This window comes from Xiphophorus maculatus, chromosome 7 (genome assembly GCF_002775205.1).
Source record: "Xiphophorus maculatus strain JP 163 A chromosome 7, X_maculatus-5.0-male, whole genome shotgun sequence".
Classification (NCBI taxonomy): domain Eukaryota; kingdom Metazoa; phylum Chordata; class Actinopteri; order Cyprinodontiformes; family Poeciliidae; genus Xiphophorus; species Xiphophorus maculatus.
In genome coordinates this window covers 29,407,095-29,432,216 of record NC_036449.1, presented here as the reverse complement: position 1 = coordinate 29,432,216, position 25,122 = coordinate 29,407,095, and the positions used below count along the sequence as shown (strand labels likewise).

General features: G+C 37.6%; 1 protein-coding gene across 1 annotated transcript in view; it reads right to left on the bottom strand.

Annotated features, from left to right (window-relative positions):
- tmeff2 (transmembrane protein with EGF like and two follistatin like domains 2) overlaps nt 1-25,122 on the bottom strand; it is a 146,200-nt gene that overhangs the window by 119,603 nt on the left and 1,475 nt on the right. The window contains exon 2 of the mRNA XM_023337112.1: nt 8,867-8,976. Coding sequence (XP_023192880.1) covers nt 8,867-8,976 — 110 coding nt within the window. The remainder of the gene's footprint in view (nt 1-8,866; nt 8,977-25,122) is intronic.

The window sequence follows — 25,122 nt, the reverse complement described above, 5'->3', positions numbered from 1 at the left end:
TGTCCATGTTTCATTTTGTTTGTGTGTGTCTTGATTTAAATATATTTATTGGGGGGAAAGTAAACACTCTTCCTCCACTTCAAAATAAGAGCATGAATATCAATGTTTAACTAACTGAAAAATGGTCAAAACCAAAGATTCAACACAAATGTCGAACTTTATTCAACTGAAAGCTTAAGAAACAGTAAATTAGCAATTCAGAATTTATCTGGAAAAGATTAAAATAGGAGAAGCTAAGTACGCTAAAGGTTTACAAAGTTAGCAAACAAAATAAAAAAATAGCGTTGCTATTTGCACATTAGCTGAAGCAATTTACTACTGTATGTATTTTCACCATTGAAAATTGAAAAACATTTCAAAAACATTGAAAAACTAAAAACATTTCCAACTAAACTGTATTGGACAGAAAGTGTGCATAAATCCAGCTCTCCAGCAGCATAACTGTGTGATTATTGATGCCATCTCTGTTTTTTTAATAATTCCTCCTTGTTAAAGAATCAGGGTCAAATGTAGACATCGTCTGTCAATGTCTATGTCGACGTAGACAGAAAATCTCTGTAGACCAAGAGGAAGACTTAAACAATTGTCTGTGTTTAGTGAGGAAATGAAGGAAAAAGTTATTAATTTTAAGTATTTTTATGAAACTGAAGCATTTTGTCCTGCAAACCAACATGGCTATTATTAATGCCCTGTAAAGCTTTCAATCTCTGCAGAATAATTGCCTTTTCCCCCATTTGTTTGGTCACTTGTTGAATAATGTATAAGGAAGGAAGCACCAAGTCAGAGTTATTAATTATTTTAGTCTCTCACTGAGATAAAGACTGAATAATGGCTGATATAAATTCTGTTTTGTTTTTTTGTTTTGGGCTTTTCAGCAACAGCATGCTGTTTAAAAATGAAGATAGATTACATTCAGTCTGCTGCACAAAGTTTAGGTTACAGCTTAAAATTACCTTTCAGTTCAGTTCATTAATTTGATTCAATTCGGTTTGTTTATGCGTCACCAATTCCCAATAAATCTGATCTCACTGCACTTTACAGCCCAAGAAGTTTCAATTCACATCCAGATCAACTCAAATTACACTAATGAAGTCAGATTTAGTTTAATCCAGTCCAGATTAATTATAATACAATACAGTCCACTGTCTAAGGCTTGAAATGGATCACTGACTTTCAGCAATAACACAGATTATCGATATACAGCGAATTCCTGGTATTCCTGGAGTTAAAGGGACAGCGGCTAACCACGATTAGCTAACATCCACATTTTAAAAATGTTTATTTTAATAGCTCAAACAACAAACATGCATTAAAACGCACAACAGAACCCACAGCAGGGGAAGCCAACATCTACACAGGGTTTCCATGCATCCATAAAATCTCTTAAATTCATTGACAAAAATATAAGTTTACATAGGTCTTACATTTGTTAACTGTTAATTGTTCTTTTTGTCGTGGCTGAACTATGTAATCTCTTTTATTCTACATAGTATTTTTGAAAAACTAACACAACACAAACTACAGAAACAGTTGAAGAAAGGCCTGAAATGCCTCCAGATCAGAAACAGGTTGGATCCTTGGTGGTTCCACCTTATTTTCAGGCAAAAATCTCATCAATCATATAAAAATTCAAGCTAAAGCGCAAACCAAAGCCTGATAAATGTGATTTCCTCTCCTTTGAAGTTGGGAGTATATAGTTGAATGTAACATTTTTACGGACAGCCTAATTAGTTTGGAGCAACCAAACGTGGGCAAGAAATGGATTCAGTGAGTCGTAGATCTGAGCAGCATCAGAACCAGACTGAGGTCAGAAGAGGAAACACGGAGGAACAACAGCCATAAATCTGCTCTGTGCCTGACACCGCTGTCTCTCCACAGGCCTCCTGGACGGAAATGTGTCAACTGCTGTCTGTGCAAGTGACAAACTATTCTCCCATGATACCCAGCCATGTTTACAGACTCCGGTCGAGCACTTCCAAGGAAGAAAAACACAAAGAGATAGGCGGGGAGAGCGGCGCGGCAGCGTGACAGCAGGGAGATGGAGGGAGATGGAGGGAGACTCGGAGGTGGTTGGCTGCTGCTGCTGCTCTTTAACCGTTGGCAGTCTCCTCTTGATTAGGGCCCAGCCTGCCAGTCCTGGTGGAGTCTGCCCAGGCGAGTCGCTGGAGACGCTCTGCTCTGTAATGGTGTGTGACAGGCCAGCCAGAGCCACAGAGGAACTGACACGGATGCTACGTTTTTTCAGCAGAGGTGCCTGACACAATTCCTCCTCCAGTCCAGCATCTCCTTTCCTGGTTTCTGCTCTACATCTGGATTTATACGCCTCAAACTAACAGGCCTTTATTTTTAAACCCAAACACATCATTAAAGGTAACCTATTATGGTCTATACAAAACATGCTCATTATACCTTTTGGACAAAATTATTCTCTGATAATGAGATTTTACCTTTTTTTTTAGGTTTTTTGTCTCTTTAAATCCAAGTAAGGTCCTGCTGCTGGCCACGCCCCCCAACTCAACTTTTACAATCACGAGAAAATACAACCAGAAGCAACCACTTCTGGTTGTGCAGAAGTGGAGCCTCCTGCACAACCAACGAGAATGCAGCAAGTGGTTTCTGGATGGTAAGTCCACAACAAAACACTTGTCTTTTCCAGCAGCCATTGTACAGCGGTGAAACCAGCTGACCAAACATGCTGGGTTGCGAGGTAATGGTGGAATGTGACACAACAATCGGGAGGTGTTTGAAACGGCTCATTTTTCAAACACCAGAACACATTAACTATTTGTCAAAAACATCTGGGTGTTTCTTTTTAAGCTTGTGGATTGTTTTCAGAAGCAGAAGAAACCCAAATGGAAGAACAAAGAGGTGCAAACGGTGAAATTTGTCGAGCAGGTCCCCTTAAAGGCATTTCAGAGCTCATACCAACTTATCTGTGCTAACTGCAGCTAATTTGTGAAGCTACTTGGTGGTAAACAGCACACAGGAGCACTTTCTGCTCAGACTGACTGTAACACCAATTTCTCGTTCAGTGCTCCCGTCCTTCAGACCCGAACCTCTCCTTGCTCATTCCACTGCTTTTAATTAGTATATTTATCTCTCTCAGACGAGGAGAGGTGACTGCAGCGCCGCAGAGAGCCGGCGACAGCTACCTGACAAATGAACTGACCCAAATCACCCAAACAGATAAAATATACACACACTTTATTTTTACAGCAGTGGACCTTGTCTGGGCTAATCGGGATTCATTCTGCTCCAGAGATATTAAACTGTAATATTTCTGCTGCTGTTAGAAATAACAAGATGGCAACTTTAATGAGAAGCAGAACAACATGGGGATAAAACTCCATGTTCTAGTTTCAGATCCCAGGAACACTTACAGAAGCTAATCAACGCTTTACCATGTTTTGAGCTTAAAGCATTTAGAAAAATCTAAATAATTAAAATTCCTCTGATGCTACTGGATGAAGGGATAAAAACACAGAAAGTGCTAATAACTGAAGGATTATATTCAATGATGGATGGACGGGCGGACAGACAAAAGGTGGAATGACGTTTGTTTGGATTCCCGTTGCCTTTGTAACAATGGCTACTCTTTGTGGGTTCCACTTCATAAAAAAACATTTATTACAAAAACAGTAGATTGTCAGAAATTGTCAGGATTTCTAATAATTCAGCTGAAACTACATATTGATTTAAAGCTCTACAGACTTAATGTAATGATGTGGCTTCTATCGAAAAACCAGAGGTTTTCCGTTTATTTTTGTAACTTAAATTTGTGCTTAATGGGAAGGCAGCTACAGTTTTTAAACGCGTTTCTCCATCAAACTGCCTGAACTGGGAAGCAAATTTAAGTTACTCTTGCACTGTGTTCCAGGGTAGCTCAAAATCGCCGTGTGAAAATGGCTGCAAACAGATGCGCCATTATACAACCGTACATCTTTGAAAAGCGTTAGTAGAGCCTCCTGAACAACCAACGAGAATGCAGCAAGTGGCTTCTGGATGGTAAGTCAACAATAAGACTCTTGTCTTTTACCATTGAACTGCAGTAAAACCAGCTGACCAAATGTGCTGGAACTCAGCTTTGGTTGCTAGGTGACAGGTGGAACTCTGCTGGAGTTGCTAGGTAACGGGGAGTTCCTGCTGATTTGTGACATTACGTTTTGGAGGTTTTTAAAGCGGCTCATTTTCCAGACACCAAAAAAACATGAACTAACTGCCAAAAAAAGCTGGATGTTTTTGTTTTTTTATGCGTGGGCTGTTTGTAGAAGCAGAGATCCAAACAGAAGTACCAAAAATTTTATTTTCCATAATATGTTCCTGTTAAACTATACTTAAACAGGCAGACCAGATTAAGAACAATTAATTTATTAAACATAGGTTTTTACAAATGTATACTGTTTACTGACCCACATTTTAAAATCAATCATATTTTTGTAAAAATCTCCGGTCCGCTCACACGGTGCTTGATGGGATGCAAATATATGGAACGAGGTCTGCTATCTTTACCAGCCTTTCCTGGGAGAATCGGAGGGCAGAACTACTTCATTTGCTGCTGGGATCGGAGTCGTGAAACTGTTACCTCATGTGTGATCTGGGAAAGAGCAACAAAACCTTCTCTCGGCTTCTGGTTTGAAGGTTGCGCTGCCCTTCCACCCTCCCACCAACGTCACAGGGTTAGCATCAACAGTTAGCATTCCAGTGTAACATCAGGTGGGAGAGATTTGAGGTCAGGCTGCATTAAAACAAGCAGCAGGAACCTTTCTGAATGTGCTGCCAACATGATAGACTTTAGCAGGTCACACTGGTTATGACTAGAAATATTTTGATTAATTTCAGTAATTTCCAAGAGAAAAAAAAAAACAAGGAAATTTCCGAGCTCCAAAACTCAAAGAATTTGCTCGAAAAAAGTCAACATTTTTCAGCTTGATCTCAGAACGTTTATAGAAAAACTTTTTAGGAGTTTTGGAATTTTTCATAATATGGTTGACAGGGACATATGATGGAAAATTCACATTTTGCACATTTTTGTACTTTTATTTGGGTTTCTGCAGCTTCTACAAACAGCCCAAGTTCTTAGAAGAACATCCAGCTGTTTTTGGCAACGAGTTAATATTTTTGGTGTCTGGAAAATTTGCTGTTTTAAAAACTTTCAGAATGTAACATCATAAATCAGCAGGAACTCCCTGTTACCTAGCAACCCCAGCAGAGTTCTGCCCGTTACCTAGCAACCCCAGCAGAGTTTCAGCACGTTTCAGAAGTCGACAATTTGTCCTTGTTTTTTTCCAGAAAATTCCTGAGTTTTTTTGGCGAAAAGTTGCTACATCCTTTTTTCTATATAATGTAAATAAACAAACTTATCCGTTTATAATATTTCTGTGGAAAATGGGAGTACAAACAATAAAATTTCAAAGCAATATTTCTAAAACATTGTTTGCTGCATAAATTATATTCTTCAATGTCATTTGAAGCGTGATAAATCGAGTGGAGTACTTTATGTGGTTAGTTGGTTGTTCAAAGAATTTTTTTATGAGTCACAGCTCAAACATTACATTACAGAGCATCAGACAGAGCAGTAAAATGTGCTCTTTATTCTGTTTCAGCTCAAGAGCTGCGCAGCTCCGTGAGCGCACATATTTTTAGAGTGGACGAGCCCTTTGGGAATCGGCAATGTGACCTGGCATTAACATAACCAAACCAGGAAACTAAAGCTTTCCCAACAGATGTTATGAGAGGAATTAGGAGGAAATGCGACGTGATTACCGCAGGCATCCAGGGAAACGGTGAAAATAAAACAATGAATCGCTTTTAGATAAATGCAGCGTTGAAGTACGTCGGATTGGAGCGGTGAGAGAAAGACTTGGTTCCTTCCAGTCAGTTTGTGGCGACTCTAATGCTTCTTGGCAATGAATAGTGTCCATTGATTCAACCACATCAGACTCACTTCCTCTTCACAGAGCGCCCTGCATGCATTTTGAGCATGAGGGAGAGAGAGAGGCACAGGTTGCCAGATCTGACTGATAGTTTCCAGCCCCCCAAAAAACCAAAGAAAACAGCACAACTGTAAAACAACCAGCTGAAATCCCCCCACAATCCCAAAACCAGCCAAACTCCCCAAAGACAACCAGCCAAACTCCCCAAAACCAGCCAAACTCCCCAAAGACAACCAGCCAAACTTCCCAAAACCAGCCAAACTCCCCAAAGACAATCAGCCAAACTTCCTAAAAGCAACCAGCCAAACCAACGGGCCAAACAAAATCATCCAGAGGACACAAATAGCCCCCGCACCACACTTTGAACATCCCTGTAGTAGAGGAAATCCATCCGGGATGAGGATTTATCCCAAGTCTCCCCTGATTGGCCTGTACAAACTGCCAACAGGAGGAAAATCGCGGTTATCTGACGTTGATTGAGAATGATCGATGGTGTCACAAAGGTCACGTTTCCTCCGCCTGACGAAATAAATCAGAAACCGCCGTGCAAACAAACCCAGAACACACAAATCCGAGTCGACCTCAGACTCACACCATGTCAGGACAGAAACTTTCAGGTAATCTGCTGGGAGAAACCAGCAGCATCAGCAGACGAATGAAGCCGTAATGTCATCTATCTGTTAGCGTTGCTCTCAGGGAAGCAGGAAATGGAGATAAAAGCCAGCCAATCGAGTGTCAGCGTGCCGACTGATGGCGTCCCGATAGCGACGATGGATGTGGAGGCGCGCTACGCCTGTAAACCGCTCCGGCTTCATTCATCTGGGCGACGCTTGTAGTTGTTACACCAGAATCAATACTGGGATAACTGGGTTGCTTCTTTTTTATTACAGGTTTGGTTGTTAAAGCGAAGTATGAGTCATTATAGGGAACAGTAAAAATTCACAGGAATGCCGTCAGTGGTGTGTGTGGCTCAGGTTTTATGACGAAGAAGAAGAAGAGTCCGCAGGGACAAATAAACCGGATTCTGACTATGAAACTAAAATGTCTGACTTCAATCTAACTAATTATCCAACTTTGTTTTTCATGGAAACGACCAGCCATAACTTTAACACGGTGACAGGAACACACTGGTGCTCTTAGCTCAGAAAGTTTCAATAAGTTAAAGCTCTGGTGTCCAACGTGTGGTTCAAGGGCCGTTTGCGGACCTTGAAATGATTTTGGTCGGCCCCCAGATCACAAATAACAAAACAAAAAACAACTAATTAAGAAAAAAATTTTTTTTAAATTGTTTTAATTTATATTTTTTGATGTTTTGGATCTTTAAGAATTCATAGATTTCATAAATATTTAGTTTATTATCAAGCAAGTACAACAGACTAGAAGAAAACTCACAATGAACTAAGTTTGATGCAATAAACAATCAATTAATCACATGATAAATTAATAATTTTCATTCTGATTATTTTATTTACTTCATAATCCATTTTACTTATGGTCTCTAGTTGTGTGAGGTTTTTAATGTCTTTTTATTTAATGTTTTTTGTTTTATTTTAGATATTAAATATCTTCTTTTCTGTTGGATATTTAAATTATCTTTCAGTTTTTCTGTTAATGGCTCTTTACAAAGTAAAAGTTTATTAGTCTGTGAGAAGATTAACTTCCATTGTTATTATTAACAATATATGACTTGAAAATGGTCTCAAACATAAAAATCATCAGTTAAAGCAGTAATTACGGGGTAAATTTATCGTCCAGCAAGCTTTGTTATTGTGACAGAAATACAATAATTGCAATAAACTCTTTTTAAATTTGCCAGTTTTGTGTCCAGAAATGTTTGCACATCCTCGTGTTAAAGAGTTGTAACTATATTCTAGAAACATTTATTTCAGATGCAATAATACAGTGCAAATATTGTAGGCTGTTTAGTTTTTAGAAATTTAAATAAAATATTGCCACACGGTCATCGCCATTTTGTTTACGCTGCAATGCATTCTGGGTAGATATTGTATGCTAGGTGCTACAGCGCTAGCTAGCTCTGCCAATCTGGAATAGTAATTTTTGTGCAAAAATAAAAAGTTTTCCCTTCAATTTGATCCGAAGCGCTTTGAAATCGGAATGAGAGGAAATGAAGATGAGGAAGATCAAACAGAGAAAGTCGAACGAAAACCAAAATGTCAACAAAGATTCGACTGAAAGTTTATAAAATAAATTAGCGCTTAGAGTTTATCTGGAAAAATCAAATTCAAAAGTCAACATTCAGCTAAAGCGCTAAGCTGAAAATTTGCCTCACTATTAGCAGAAATGTGCCCACTGCTGAAGCCAACCAATTAAAAATAGATGCTAACAGCTAGTCCTTTTAGCAAGAAAAGGTGCAAAATGTTGATAAAATTAATTCCAGGTGAATTTCATTGGTATTTTTCTGCTGTGGAGGTGAGGAAGAGCCATGACCGCAGTGTAGCGCTAGGTCAGCCATCTTTGACAGCTGCTGGATTAACGTCAAGCTGTCAATCATCTGGAGTTCAGCTGCTCCAGGAGCAACGTGTTTCCGTCTGTACTGACGGTTTCTCTCTTCTGGAGGTAAACATGAAGCATGTGTGTCACCCTAAACTCAAACAAAATTCTAATTCCAGTTATGGAAACAAAGTAAAACAGCCAAACAAGATCAAAACACAAACATTATAACAATAAGTCGACCTTTACCCGCATGTCAAACACAACCTTATGCATAATTCACACCTTTCATCACTTCAATCAACCGGTCTGGAAACAAAATAAAACATTTCAAGTCCTTTATGCTGAAATCTGATGCCTCTTTCCACAACATTATGCCCCAGACAATGATACACAACACAGATAATGAAAAACAGTCACTAATTCTCCAACCAGCAGATATAAGAACTTCTTTACAATCTGGAACCAGATTATCTTCTTACCTTAAAGTCACAAATGCACGTCACCATATTCCCAATTCTTAGGCACTCCCCGTCAAACTTGCAGGTATTGGTGTCGCACAAGAACAGGTCCGTGTCCCGGTCATCAAAACCTGAAGCACAGGAAGTCAAAAACAGACATAAAACCTGAAGTTATTATCTTTGGACCCAAAGAAGAACCATATAGTCAGCACAGATTCAGTTATTACAGCCAGAGACTAGAGATCAGAGCTGAACCTTCAGAGTCACATAAAGACAGTTAGAAAGTCGGCCTTTTATCACCTGAAGAATATTAACAGGACTAACGTCTCAGCTAGATTTAGAGAAACTCCTCCATGCGTTTATCTTTATCGCATTGATTATTGCAACAGTGTTTTCACAGGTCAGAGAATAAACCTTAAAATACTTCTGTTAGTTTATAAATCTCTGACCAGCTTAGCACTAAAAAATATTTAATATCTGCTGTTGTTTTATCAACCGTCCAGACCTCTCTGGTCTTCTGGTTCTGGTCTGATTAACCAATAAGCCTGAACCTGATTGGTTAATGTGAACAAGTTTTACCGCAGCTCAATGTACTTCTCTATAACAGAGTTAGCCAACTGATGAAAAGATGTCTGGGCTGTTGTAAACGATTATTTTAGTAATCTATCAATTATTTTGACAGTTAATCAAGAAATTAATTTTTTTTTAAAATGTGGTAAAATAAAATAGCGGTAAATACTGAATTAACAGCAGTATTAATATTGGAGATCAACATCAGCCCCATTTTTCATATTTGTGCATCCGAAACAATTCCTTTTCTGTAGTTTAAAAAATGTGCTCAATTTTTTTGATTGATTCTACAAAAAACGGAGTTATATTCAGTTTAATAGTAAAAAAGCAGCAGGCTCACAAAGACACTTATAAAAATGTCTAATCTCTAGTTTCTGTATTCATCTTCAGTCAGTTCAACAGATTAACTCTCACTTCGCTCAGCCATTTGTAGCTTTAGTTTCCGTTAGCAACAAAATCACAGGTACCGCCGCACTGCGCTCAGCCACGTATTTGTTGTGACCGACATGGTTTGAAATTTATTTTCTAGTTCGTTCATAAAGCCAAACTTAAACTAACCATCGACTACAGTAACCGTTCCGTCTATTCCACCTGTATAAATACACCTACCGCGCTCTACGCCTTTCGCTCCGAACATCGCTGTGCGCATGCGCATTACCACGAAGTAGGACGGATTGTTGGGTAGCACAAGTAGCCAGAACACCGGAAGGAGGAAGGCTACTGTGTTCCGGTGCCAGTTATTTTAAAGATGCCTATTGATACACCGATAAACGATTAAAACCCGGATATTATTATCAATCAGTGAAATCCACCCGGATGCACCGGATCGAACTTGAAAACTGGACATGTTATGCTAGCAGCACTTAGCATTTGTCACTCATAGCCGGAAGCGAGAGCGTGGTGCCACAAAAATAATCACCCGGCTGGAACACGGTGCGCTAAATAATAAAACACAATTTAACGAAGCACTCGAGGAATTTTAATAATCGAGGTACTCGAATCATTCCAAAGAATCGTTACAGACCTGGTGCGGTGCCTAAATATAACTGAGTATTATGGCCATTCTAAAAATTTTATAAAAATTATGATAATAAAGTCGAAATATTATGGGAATAAAGCTATAAAACTATATTCTCATAATATGACTATACTTTCACATAGTTTCAACTCTGATACGACTTTATTCTCGTAAATTATGACTTTATTCTCATAATATTATAACTATTTTCTTAATTTTATTACTTTATTCTTGTGTTTTAATTTATTTTTGTAATATGGCCCTAATACACCATCATACTTAAACACAATATTCTGAAATATTTAAATATATGCTGAAATATTTGAAATGATATAATACTGAAATAATTATACATGCTTATATACATAAATCTAGTACGTTTAATTTGAACTACTCATTTAAGCATTTATTTACTTATGTATTTCATAAATTATTGAAACATTTACATCATTACAAATACTACATTTCTATTTCACCTCATCGTATTTAATTGTGGCAGTATAATAGCAACCTTAAGGATGTTTTTTGGTTGCTTTTGGAGAGCTACTACTGCATTATTTTCCTGCGTTTCTTTAAGTTGCTTGTTTGAATGCTGGCGGACTCTCAGGGCACGGTGCTGGGACATGATCCAATTCAGGCCGTGTTATGAATCTCAAATGACATTCCGAATCAAATCACAGTCATACGAGGAGGAGACACTCAGCTCAGGGCGATTTGTCTACCTGGAATGATTGCTTACAAGAAGCCGCCCCTATGTACATGAAGCCATTTAGAAAGCAAAATGGTTTACATTCAGACAGATTCCAGCTGACAGGAGATGGAAATGTCTTTGTTGGGGGCAGAGGCATGTCCTTCATTTCTGATTTAAAATAGGAGAGCGGAGGTTATTTTTAAAGCATCGTCCAGCTGATGCAGACTCGACGTTTCGGGTTGTTGAGGCTGAAGCTGGAGAGAGGTTGCTGCTCCATCATGATGCAGAGAGAAAGACAACAGGGCAGATTTACAGGCAATTTAGAGCCACCAGCTAAACCCCGATACCAGAACCAGAACCAAGACTGGACATCCACAAACACACCACCAGCTGCAGATTTACTTCTGTGAAAAAAGGTAACTTTAGGAGTATTTCCACTTTTTAACTTTTACTTGGGTAATTTTATTTCAAAGTATTTCTTCTCTTACTTGAGTAAAATCTCTGGATTTTCTACCCATTGAATGAAAAACAAACATGTTTTAACCAGAAATTCACCAGACCCAGACACACACCTGCAGTTTTTGTTAAAGTTTCATAAGATTTTTGTTGAAAGAAACTAATTTGGAAATAGTTTTTTTTGCCTGATTTTGTTATTTTTTGTTACTTATATGAATTATTGTCATTTTGTTCCTTAAAATAACAAAATTTCAACTTAACTTTATATTTTGGTCCATCTGATGATGTAGTTTTTAAATATTAAATTATTGTTAATTTGATCAGATACTCCATACTTGAATAGACTTTTTATCAAATATTTTTTTACTCTTAATTGAGTAATTTCTTGGACAGCTATTTTTTGCTTTTACTTGCTTAAAAACATGTTGAAGTAGTGCTACTTTTACTTAAGTACAGTTTCTGGGTACTCCATCACCTCTTTCACCATATTGTGAGCGTATGATACAAAACTCTCCACTTCCTCCCTGAGCTGCTCCTGCCATCTGAAGAAATCCACCAAAAACAACCTGAGTTTGCACCACATTATTGTTGTATGTAGCATATACGCTAATGAATAGCATGGTGGCCATCCATTCTTAAAAAGCCTTAAAATGTCTTAAATTCATTAAAGAAAATGTACGTTGGGTTTAAATAACTCAAGTTTGTTATTTAATCTTGTATATTCACATGAGAAAAAAACCTGTCAGACAAAAGTTTGAATCACAGGCCGATATTTTCACTCACTGAGATCTTTGACTCATTGAGGCAAAAAGCTGCTAATAGTTGCTAGCTAGCTAGCTAGCTAGCTAGAGAGCTATATGCCATGTTTAAGAGCCAAAACTGTCATCTTGTAACATTGTTTATTATTGTGTATGATTACCTTTTGTATATTTTGATATTTCCTAAACTGTCTTCTTTTAGAATGTTTTTGTGAAAAAGCGCCACCTAGTGGAAGTAGTTGACAAGCCACAATAAAAGTTCTGCACTTCAAATGGATGTGAAGTTAGCCTGGTGCTAGCTAACTAACTAGCTAAAGGTGCTAGCCTGTGCTGTGGCATGCCATAAAAGAGCCCAGAAATATCACAGTTTATATTCATATAGGCATTTCTTGTAAGTTTCTGTCGTGATTTATATCTTAAATTTTATTCATATTAAATTTGAATTGGTGAAACTTCCATATATACACAATCATATATTGTGTATATATGGTAAATTAAGGTACCATGAAATCATGGTACCTTAATTTACCATGATTTATTAAGGTAATTGTTTTATATTTTTATGATTGTAAACGGGTTTATTGGTGGAAGGGAAACTGATGAACCACTCCAGGTCAGAACAACATTCGCTGACAGAAAACAATCGGCTGGCTGACGTTGCTTTGGTTCTTCTAGGAGCTTCGTCACGGATGTTTCCGTTCTGCAGATCTAAGTTGGTTAGAAGGAGAAACTAAACGACTGCAGGAGAAACAGAAATAAAGCTGTGAATCCTGGCTGACCTCAGGATGTGATTATTATTCTTCAGTTAACGAAGCATCTTAATGCTTTGCATCCTCTAATTACAGTCACTGAAACCTTTTTTCCCACTAATTCCTATTATTAGGTAATTATTTTTGTTTTATTTCAGAAAAAGCCTCCAGCCATTTTGCTTTAATGTAAAAATAAATAAAAATCGCCCTCCTTGTTGCATAACCAGCAGTGACAGAGAACATGATATAACTCAACCTTTATAAAATAATCTGCATTCAGATGTCAGACAGCAGAATAAATCTGATATATTTCAGATTAAATGTGACTGAACACGTCAGGAACTGCTTTTCTGCTGCAGCTTAACGGGGGAAATTAAAACCGCTCCGACTTTCCTGTTTTCTCTCTGACGTCCCTCCAGCTTTGACTCTGTTCGCCGTTTCTGTTTGCTGAGTCTCGTGTCTCCCAGAGACAGAGGACGGCGTTGACAGGATGTTAACTCTTCTCTCATTAGTCAGGATTATGTTTCAGTGGCAGATGTCAAATCAGAGAGAAAATCAGCTCAGATCCTGATGTTAGTGATGCTAACAAAGCGTCTGGTTTTTTTGTCAGGAGGATTTTACAACCGAAGTATGTTGGATTTATTCAGAGTCCAGTCAGAATGAGATTTAAAGGAGCAGCATCATGCAGAATCAACTTTTTGTAGCTTTATAATATGTTATAATGTTATTCCCTTGATTTGCCTTGATTCTTTAATGCATGTTTGGGAAATCTTTCAATCTCCATGGCAACCATTCCGCTGTGCAAAACGCCTTGGTGGACCTAGCTCCTCCCCCTTTCAGTTCCTTCAGACTAGCCAGCAGCCAATAGATCTCACTGTAGGAGCTACTTAGTGAAAAGCTGATATAAACTTTGTTAAAGGGTTAATAAAGGAGCCATGTTGGATGACTTCCTGCAGGCTGAGCTTCAGGAAGAGCAGGGACTGGAAGATTATTTTACTTATAATGTAAGGAAAATATCTTGTTATAACTGAAATAATCTTTCACTGGAACTAGAACTTTTTCATCAATATTAAGGAATTATTGTTAAAACAAGCTTCTATATATGAAAAGTTACTTGTTAGTCAGTTTTGTCTTAATTAAAGTTTACTAATATATTTGAACTAGAAATTAGACAAAAATTACTTGGTAAGATTTTGTGTTTTTGCAGTGCAGGAGCATTACAGTGGAAGCAGAGAGGTTGAACTTACATATGTTTTCTCCTTTGTAAATAATAACCACATCTTCTGCGTGTTTCTTTTAAAACTTGTTCTTTTTATGTTCTCGTTTAAAAAGCTGAATTATTTGTGGCTCAGTATATATATTATCTCGTTTCCACAGGAAGCAACGCAGCAGGAAAACCTTCAGTGTTTGTTTGTTCAGGTAGTTGACCTCATCTAAGAGCAGCCAGCCGTGACCTGCAGCAGCTTGCAGACTTCTCAGCGTTGAAAAGACGATAAATGAAGCTCCAGTTTTCATAATGTGCCACTCAGGAGCCGCTTGAAGTCGAGAAGCCGTGGCGCAATTACAACTCCGAGCTGCGTCTGCACATCAAAGATGGTCATTTTGAAAGTTTCCAGACAAACAGAGGGAGTTTTGTTCCCGTGTTGGTCTCTGCTCATGTGGTGCCGCCTCCAGGAAAATCACTTTAACCCGGGAGAACGGCGTGAAGACGCCGGATTTTCACCAAACATTACGGTTTCTGCATAAAACGCAGCTTTTACTTCAGATGAAATGTCTTCAGAAATCATCGGAGGTGATCGCTTGAAGAAGATAAACAGGAACATCAAAGTTAAGGATGCAATCATTCCTCTAACATTGATTCAAAATGACCATTTTATTTGTTATTACTTTATTAATAGTTAGTTTAACTACGTACGTCAGTTTTACATTTTCTCAGTTACCGAAATAGATTTTGTTTCTCTATATTTGACTTTCTCTACTTATAATAAATCACTGCTAAAACAGCTTAGCGGTATTAGCTCCTATTAGCATCAAAATAAGCATTGATGCTCTTATTTTGAAATGTAACTTGAATGTTAACATTGTTTGAGGCGAAAGGAAAAGTTATGAAGACTTATAACTTTACATTATTCTGGTAATATTATAACTTTATTCCTGTACAATATTATTTTCTGCAATATTATGACTTTATACTCAAAATATGACTTTATTCTTTAGATATTACTTCATTCTTGCAACACTTTCGTGTTTTACTATGACTTTATTCTCGTATTATTACTCTTTTCTTCTTGTCTGACTCTGTTCTTGTAATTTTATTTATTTTGTATGTTTCTGCTCAGTCTGGTTCTCTGCTGTAGAATCAGCAGCCAGATGTTTAATAAAGCCTCCTCTCTCAGCTGCATGTCTCATGATGATGGACACTCATGCACATCACCCTCTGTAAACGAAGCGCACCAATCGATACACCTTTCCTCTTGTAAAAGCTCTCTCTGGCATGCCGCCGCCTCATCAGGCTGCTGCAAACCAACCTGCTGCTTGGCAGAGTCACTTCTCTGCTCAAATATACCATCATGGAGCCAAGAGCGCCGACATGAGAGGCCTCAACGCGCCGAGTGCCGCGCTCCGAACGAGGCCCTCAGCCTGGAGAGGGCCACATGAGGCGGGCTGAGAGCCGCGAATAAAAAAAAATAAAAAGATGCCAGAGAGGCTGGCGGTCAGGCAGCTGGCACGCTGGCGGCGGCGGCGGCGGCGGCCACACCGCAGAAAAATCCCAGGAAAAATCCAATTCCCTTCAGCTGCTGGAAACAAAAACTACAAATACTACAGTCTACTGAGTTTTCAGGTTTCATTTCATTTATTTCAATAAAACAAGTAATCAGCAGGACTAAAGAACACATCTGCATACTTAACCAAGAACAAAATAATTAGCCTTTCTGTTTCAGATTTCAGAATTTCAGCCCCATTGAAATTCATTAAAATTCTTCAGAATTCCACAAAATTCAGCAAAAACTTTCTGCTCTTTCACAGCCTGTTACTTCTGCCTTCTTCAACTTAGAAACTCCATTCAACTTTTAAACAAGTCACAAGATGTTCAACTATCTTCAAACGATTCAGCTTTTTGGTATCTCTTAGGGCTTTTCTAAAATCTCAATTTAAGTTTAAATGAGATCTTTGCTTGTTTCCAGGTTTCTAATGTGGCGGGACTGACAGAGTGCGCTACAGTGACTGACGATTAATAACTTTCTCACAAACAAAATGCTGCTGTTCATTCATATTTCAGTCTGCAGAAATAATTTATGCATCAAAACGTAGCCACTGATGTCTGCTTTGAGGAAATGTTGGTGTCACTGCTGTAGGTCTTACAGTTTTCTTTCAAACACTCCAGGTTCGGCTGTTTCAGTGAAGACGTTTTAATCCTGAAGCTTTTCCCAGTTTAATTAAATCGATCAATTTAAAACTCAACGATTATCAGAAGTTTGTAGTTAAAGTTATGTTATGGTATTCATATGCCTGTTCAATATCCTGTCCTAAAGAACCAACAAATATATTAAATTACATAAACAAAATGATTATAAACTAACTCATAACAGGATTCATAAGATTATGATTTTATACTTTAGATATTAAGACTTTTTGAGGTATTTTTATTATATTATTATGACTTCATTTTAAAATGTTTTATTCTTTTATTTTAGTCTCTAAATAATATCTAAATATCAATATTTTATCTATTTGATGTTTTCTTCTTGAGCAACAAATATTACTGAATATATTACTTATCAATATATTTCTTAGTCTGTATGTAATATTTTACTTACAGACTAAGTAGTGTATTACTTACCTTCTCAATAATTATCAGAAATTTGTAATAAAACTATCTTATGGTATTCATACACCTGTTCAATTTACTGTGCTAAAGAACCAAGAAACATATTATATTAGATAAACAGAATGATTATAAACTGACTGTCAAGACAAGAAAACCTGTGGACAACAACAACAACAACAACAATAATAATAATAATAATGAGCATCATAAATGTCAAGCATCAGAATAATTACCAACTCTGTGCCAATGTATAAATTGTTCATAATCTGTGCTATATAACAAGAAATAAAATTTTAGTAAAATCTGATAATAGTGTCAGTTTCTCCAAGAGGTAAATACACTGAAGTGTTTTGAAATGAAAGGAGAAGAAGAAGAAGAAGAAGAAGTAGAAGAAGAAGAAGAAATGCCGTTAAACCGTCTGCAGCAGCCAGAACCAGATGTTCCGCCTGGAAACTACAGGAAAACCGTAAACAGAACCGCCGAGGGATTCATTACCGCTGGAGGCTCTCTCATCGTCTTATGAACAACAATCCGATCATGACTTACACGCAGGAAGTCACTCCGTCTGCACCACAAACACAAAGGAACCGTCTCTGTGAAGCGGCCACAAAGGAGCGCCGCCGTTTCCTACCGACGTAAATCTCTCAGGACTTGAAGGAACCGACGATGAAACGACGATTTTTCAGACAAACGGGAGGTAGGCTTCAAGCTTCAGTGAAAACCGCTAGGAAGATTGTAAACTCGCTTTTGTATTTTAATCACTTTACAGTTTTTTAAATTATTGTATTCAATATGTTTTAGATTAGAAAATAGAAAATAATTGGCCATCAATGTGTAAATTTATGTCACAAAATCTGAAATGTTTAGATTAATTTAATGTATTTGGAATAAACAAATTTAAATTGAAGATCTGACAAAAAATAAAACCAAATTTATAAGAAAACACAACATAATTGGCCACCAAGGAGCAAATTTCTACAAAATCCCAGAAATGCTGACATTTTGAACAACATTTGCTTAATTGTGCAGCGTGACAGGTTTACTGTGCCGTACCAGGGGCATCAAACTCTGAAAAATCTCTTGGTACAAACCAAAACTTTTTCCTGAGATTTTCTGGTCCAGGCCACCTCCTCTACTTCCTGTTTGTTACCGTAATGCATCTGGTGAAATCACACTTTGCTCCAAACCAGTCAGTGGGAACAAACATAACTCACATTTTCTTTTTTCTTTTTCACAACTTTTTAAAAGTTAAATTAAAATTTGCATGACAATCGGATGGAAACACAGCTAGTGATTAGCAGCTAGCTACATAATCAAAGCTACATTGCTATCGTAGCCTGATTACTTCGCTCCAAACCAGTTGATGGAAACATCTTTAATTCACATTTTCTTCTTTCTTTCTGCTTAGCAACATTTTAAAAGTTCGCAAAAAAATTCGGGAACCTAGCTCAGATATTCCAGTTATTGCCAGGTTTGAACTTCAGTCGTTTGAGCCGATGATCCTGGATCTTAAAAAATGTCTCTGTAGAAAATGTGTATTTTGAGTAAACACGTCATTAAAAGGGCAGTATTGTGTGAAATCAACGTCTTTTCTTTCAGCTTTATATCAAGTTTTATTCTCTCATCAGACAAACAATCCTGGAGTGTTGCTTTGATTCTTTTATTCATGTTTGAGAAATGGTTTAATCTCCATGGCAACCATTCAGCTGGATAAAAACGACTGAATGGGCTTAGCTCCGCCTTCGAGTCAGAGCTCCTCCCCCACTCAGCTCCTTCAGACTAGCCTAGCAATTAGCAAACACCTGGTGAGCTCGTTATAGGAGCTGCTTCTCAGAGGATCACTAGTAGATACTTTGTTAAAGGGTTAATATGTTGGGATGACTTCAGAGAGAGCAGGAATTTTTAAAGAGACAGAGACCCAATTTCAAGGCATTAAATTCTGAATTAAAATTTCTAAGTTATCTTTGATATTTTTAGCATTTTTATGACATCTGAGGTTAACATAGTTTCTTGATTGTGCTATAAATTGGCTCTCCATGCCTGGAAAACATAATCCTGCCCCTTTCATAAGGGTTAGGTGTATGTAAACACAGCTTGTTTTAGAAATCCGTGCAGGCCGGTTGTAAAACGCTCCCACTCTGGAGGAACGGCGGCTCCGATGAATCTTCCTGCTGAGTCTGCAGTCCCTTCGTTTCTCACAGCCAGTTTTTCCAGACATGCAAACATGTTAGCTGTTCATCACAACCACGTCTCTGAGCGTAAAACAATCTCTGCTTTCTGCAGCTTTACTTTCGAGTCCCTGCAGAAGCAGCTGTGCATATGTTTGGAAGACATCGATACTTGAAACTCAAGCCAACTCGGCATGTTTTTTTCCCCGCGCCTTGTAGGCTCAGATTTCTGCATATTGTTTAGGGTGGAAAAAAACAACAACAACAAAAAACCAAACAAACACATGACTATGAAATAAAAACAGATAAAGGAAATGTTGTAAGAGATTGCATCTTCTTCCCGGAACAGGAGGTTAGAAGTTCAGCAGCTCCAGTCGTGTCAAAACTTCATCCAGAATCTCAGTGATGAATCAAAGAAAGCGTCTGCTTGTCTGTGCTTCATCTGTTTGGACAACAGTTTGTCTGGTCCGCTTCAGATCTGGCAGGTTTGTTACCGGAGGCATGTTTTTGGATTCTGTAATCAGCTCTGCTCTCGTCTGGTGGTCCTCGCCTGTTCTGTTGGTGTTTACCACACAGCCTAAGTTTCCTTTGTTTCTTAGCAACATAACGAAAGGTCACGGCGATGTGACACTCGCTACGGAGGCTCTGATTCCAGATGCGTGACCTTTCTGCAGATGATGCAACAGGTTTAGATAATCAGCATAAGGACGCAGTGTTTGTTTTAAAGAGACGGAGCCGACGGGACTCCAGTTACGACTCGTTTGGTTAAAGTTCCTGATGTGGAGATAGGAGTTGAGGTGCATGCTGGTTAAGCAGCTTCATGCTCAGAAAATATGAAACTCTGGATGTTTGTTTTTTTTAAGCAAATCGGCTCCATGAATCAAAACTGCCATAAATTTTAGCCAATAAATCAACCAACAATCTGATCGATGCTACAAACACATGCTTTGTTCCTGAGGGGATCATTTTTCCATTTCTGTTGGGTTCAAAGCCAGAAATGTTTTCACACCTGATAATCCGGTAGATTCGGTTCGATTTGAGATCAAAACTGAAACGTCTGTTCCATGTCCAGATGCTGCGGTTCTCTTTCTCTCTGCTCGTTGTCAAACCAACCAAACCCTTTGAAAAACCTGTTCCCCTCCTGGCCTGTGGGGGCGCTGCACCAAGAAGGAAGCGATACAAAAACCGCTGAAGACACTGAGCGCAACAACAAAAATGGAGTGGTGTAAGATTTTAGCACTTGGAGGATTTCGAGTCAGTTCTCCCGCTAGCGCTAGCCTAGCGCATTTGTTTTGGTTGTATTTACCCAGAATGCCCTGCACTGTAGTTCACTTCCTGTTTTTGGAGCGGTCTCTGGTCCGCTTGGTGTTCACATAGGCACTCAAACTGAACCAGAGTTCACTTCAACCGAACCAAAACCAAGGTTTGGAGGTGGAGCAGAGTCTGGTTCCAGGTTGGATCAGCATTCACTCCCTCCAAACGAACCGGAGATTAAACAGCTGCTGTGAATGCACCTTATAATAATTCAAATTAAATTGTTCTAACAGCTAAAATCACCTGAAAATCTTAAACTCCGTCTAAAAACACTTACGACTGCATATTTCAAGAGTTCGAAGACCAAATATAAGTTATTATGCATTAATACACACAGTGGAAACCGTCTGAGCATTACCTCAGAGCTAACATCTACGGTCTTCCTTAGCCGTACTCCTGGATTGGCTGCTTTGCAAACATTAGCAATAGCATGTCAATTAGCATTATGCTAAAGGTATTTCTGGTCTTTGCCACTAAATACGTCTAGCATTAAGCTGTACTTTTCTCTGATGTTGTAATTATTATTATACATCCCTACTGTATGTTGCTATGGTTTTAATTTTTTTCTCTCTTTCTGTAGAAACAGATTTCAAAGGTGTTGATATGCATATGATTATATTCCAGCATTCTAGTGAAAACTGTAATTCCCGACTTGTGAGACACGTAAAAAAAATAACAACAAATGAAATCTTTTTAAAATTCAAATTGCTTTAGTTGCATTAATTTTTACAGATTCTGTTTGGCTGATATTAAATAAACAAAAATGACACAAAAACTGAGGCGAGTAAAGAAGCAAAAAATATCATTCAAGGAAGAGTAGCGCTACTTCATCATACTTTTACCCAAGTAAAAGTAAAAAAGTATTTGGTAAAAAGTCTACTAAAGTACTGAGCAACTTATCAAATTATCAATCATTTAGTATTTTAAAATTACATCGAATAAAATATAAAGTTAAGTGGAATTTTTGGTATTTTTAGGACATAAATGACAATAATTCATATGTAACAAAAAATAACAAAATCAGGTAAAAAAAACCAAACATTTTTCCAAATCAGTTTTTTCAATAAAAAAACTTTATGAAACTTTAACAGAAGCTGCAGATGTTTGTCTGTGTGGAAAATCCAGACATTTTATTCACGTAAGAGAAGAAATAAAATTACTCATAAAAATACTACGTATTTAAAAAAAATAAAAAAGTGAATCAAGTAACTCTGTTACAAAAACATCTTGATAACATTTCTGCTGCACGTCCTGTTAGCTGTCAGCACTTTTTATTTTTCAGCTGCTGTAATTTAAAATCTCGTTTGTTCTGCTGAGAATCGTTTTAGCAAAAACAGACAAACGTTTTATTAAACATGAACTGTACGGGTTTGATGGCGATTATGTCATCTTCCTGCAAATAACACCTGAACATGGCCGCCGGGAAAGCCTATACTTCCTGCCGCTCCAGGAGGAGATTACAGTCGCCTGAATAATTAACGAAAACAAGCTGCCAAACATCAAATATTGAACAGATAATGTTTATATGTGAACAATTAAGACGGCAGGAGAAGCACTTTCTGGTCTAAAAGAGAGACGATGTCAGCCAAATGCAGCTCCATCTACCTGGAGATCAAGAAGTCCTGCTTTGGTGTTTTAAGCATCGCGCTGATCAATAATGAAGCTCCATGAATTAGTAATGAAGGCAGAACAACCACAGTGGTGAAACATCCTTTTGTGACCTCTCTCATGGCTACGCAACAAGTTCAAGACCAGAAAGGTCAGAAAAGAGGCAAAGGAGTAAAATTACTTTAAATCCATTAAGGTTTAAATAAATTCAACAGGATAGCTGCTGCCATGTAGCCATACATCCGAGGTCAGGGGTGACAAAACTTTGTTACATGTAATAATTGTCCATTCAAAATTACTTAAAAAAAACCCAAGAAGATACAGTTCTCAATTTATTTAGTAAAAAAGGGGATTTTATTCACTTTAGACCCAACAGGTAAAAAGGATTTAACATTCTGCTGTATTAAAAGAAAAAAGTCTTTTAAGTTAAATGATTTATTCTCAGTTATAAGAACAAGATTTTGGGTCAGTTTCTTTCAGATCAGTTGATATTTTTAGCTAATTTGGGTCCAGCAACGTCTCAGGATAAAATTATTTCTACTCACTGTAAAACCTTGATCATTAAAATACAAATACTTTATGTTGTACTTAACATTTTCCATTGTAAAAACTTATGTCTGGAATAATTTTACCGTGATTAAAATAAAAAGTAAAATAAACAAACTTGTATTTTGTTGAACTCCAGTTGGGGGTCAGAAAAATATCATCCCAAGGGCCACAAATGGCCCCCGAACCGCACTTTGGACACCTCTGTTCTAGATATATTAAGTTTAGTATCATCTATTATTGGCTAACATTTATTTTTGGTTTTCTTTAATGTCTAACCTGCTGATTTTGATTTTGTATCTCATCACACCTCAATAATTTAAACTTTATTGAATTTTACTAGTTAATTGTAACGGCTGTTGATCGCTGCTGCTCAAGCTCTGACTAAAACCAGGGAACCAGATTTATAAATTGCCTCCGTGTAACTCAGAAAATAGACGTTAAAATACTGTTGTTAATTTATAAATCACTAGCTGCGTTTCTATTGGCCAAATTGGAACTATGAAAATGAATTTGCTCAATGGACATGCGGCAATTTTGAAAAAGCACCTTTTTTTTGGCCGTATTGAAATTCGTTTTGCAAAACTCTGATGGAAACACTTTTTTTGCATCAAATGAATCACATGATCAATAACCGGATGTTGCTACTGGCAGAAACAACAAAAAACCCCAACAGGAAGTAAATGGAGTATGAGGTCATTGCATGTTTTTTAATGATTTATCGCCTGAAGAAACTTATTCACGTGTGATTTTTATTGTGTCTCATTTCATGGAATTGCTAAATGATATATTTTTTTGTCATTTTCTGAACGTTTTAACAGTTTAAACACCAAATATCCATCAAAACACTCAGCGGAAACCGTCTTAGCACTCCAACAAAAGCTAACAGCTACAGTCTTCTTTGTTTCCGATTTTATATGAATATAAATAGCGCTTCTGGATTGGCTACTTTGCAAAAGTGCCAGCCAATAGCGTGCCAAGTAGCATTTAAGCTAGGTATTTTAGCTTCCCACGCTGCATTTTTGCTACCAAATAGGCAAATTTTCCACAAATAATTTGGATTTACCTTCCACAGAAAAACCTGTGAACGTAAACGGTTCAGTAAGCATGACAAAATGTTTTAAATGATAAATCTTGTTGGGTTTCTCATCACTTCCCTGACTCTAAAAGCTGCATATGGATCCCAAAGCACAACAACTGCTAACCACAGCTAAACGTAATAAAACAGCCTATAGATTTATGAATACAGTGGAGACAAATGTCCAGCTGACCGCCCAATTTACCACCAGCTAGATTGTTTTCCAATTCTTTGGGCCAGTGACATATTACGTGAACTGGAAAAACCTGGGAGTAATGAGCTGAAACTGGGAATATTGCCACTTATCCAACTGGAATCTGACAGACTTCGCTCAATAGATCAATTCCTCCGCCGTGCTAACGCAGTAGTCCTATTAAATGGATTGTCCGTCCATCTACTGTGGCTTCACTGAAGCGTGCGTAAGAAACTGCTGACCGCTTCTGGTTCTTCTTCTTTTCTTTTTTAAATCTGATGGAAATGAACCAGCTGCTTGGAAAAACAACACATTTCCATATAAAGCTGCCTCGTATTGGCTGGTTTCTCTTCTGTATGCCAAGAAGACAAAGACAAACAACAAGTTTTGGTTTGAAAGAAGCAAAAAATCAGCATAAATTACCCAAATCAAGAAATGTGTCCAAGAAGTTTCAGAAACTCACAGCCAAGTCCAACTCTGCACAAACTGAAACTCTCAGAACGTAACAACCAAATAATCCAACCATATAATAATCCAAATGATTATTAGAATTATCTAAAACTAATGAAGTTTCAGTTATTGAGAAAACAATAACTGAAATGAAAAGGTAGTTAATTAACTGCAACTAAATTGTGCGTTTATAAAACTAAAACCTACATAAATTATAGAGAGAACCTTCGTTTTTGTGTTGATGAATTTATTTATTAGCCTTTCAAACAGACGTGGAATTAATTTCATAAACACCAGCGGTTTACAGCAGCGGTCGGCGATTTACGGCGCTTATGCCAGTCGCAAAATGGTGGCAGCAAAGGTTGAGGAATACGTTTTTAAAAAAATAAGAGCTGTTGAGTATTCATCAGCTAGTCGATGCAAACATCATCACAATACTTTGAATAATTAATAAAAACCAGCAAACACGCTATAAACTTACTAAAACCTCCTGAATTAGACAAAATGTCCCGACCTGAGGCTGTTACATCACAACTCTGACTTTTAGATTTAAAACCAAGTGAAAATCTTTGTTGAACCAACTCTTGAACATTTTCCAGTTAATCTCTGAACAGAAAGGTGGTTTTGTTTTTAAAGTGCATGAAATGAGAGAATAATTAAGCCGGAGAGTTTATTAAAGCGCTATAATTATAACAGAGAGAGCTTTATCTTTTTGTTCCAGTGGACCCACATTCTCCTCGTCACGGTTTGCTCAATCCAATTGATTCTCGATGTGTGTGTGTGTGTGTGTGGGTGTGTGTAAGGGGTGTGTGGGTGTTTGTGTTTGTGTGTGTAGTGTATGCACTTAAG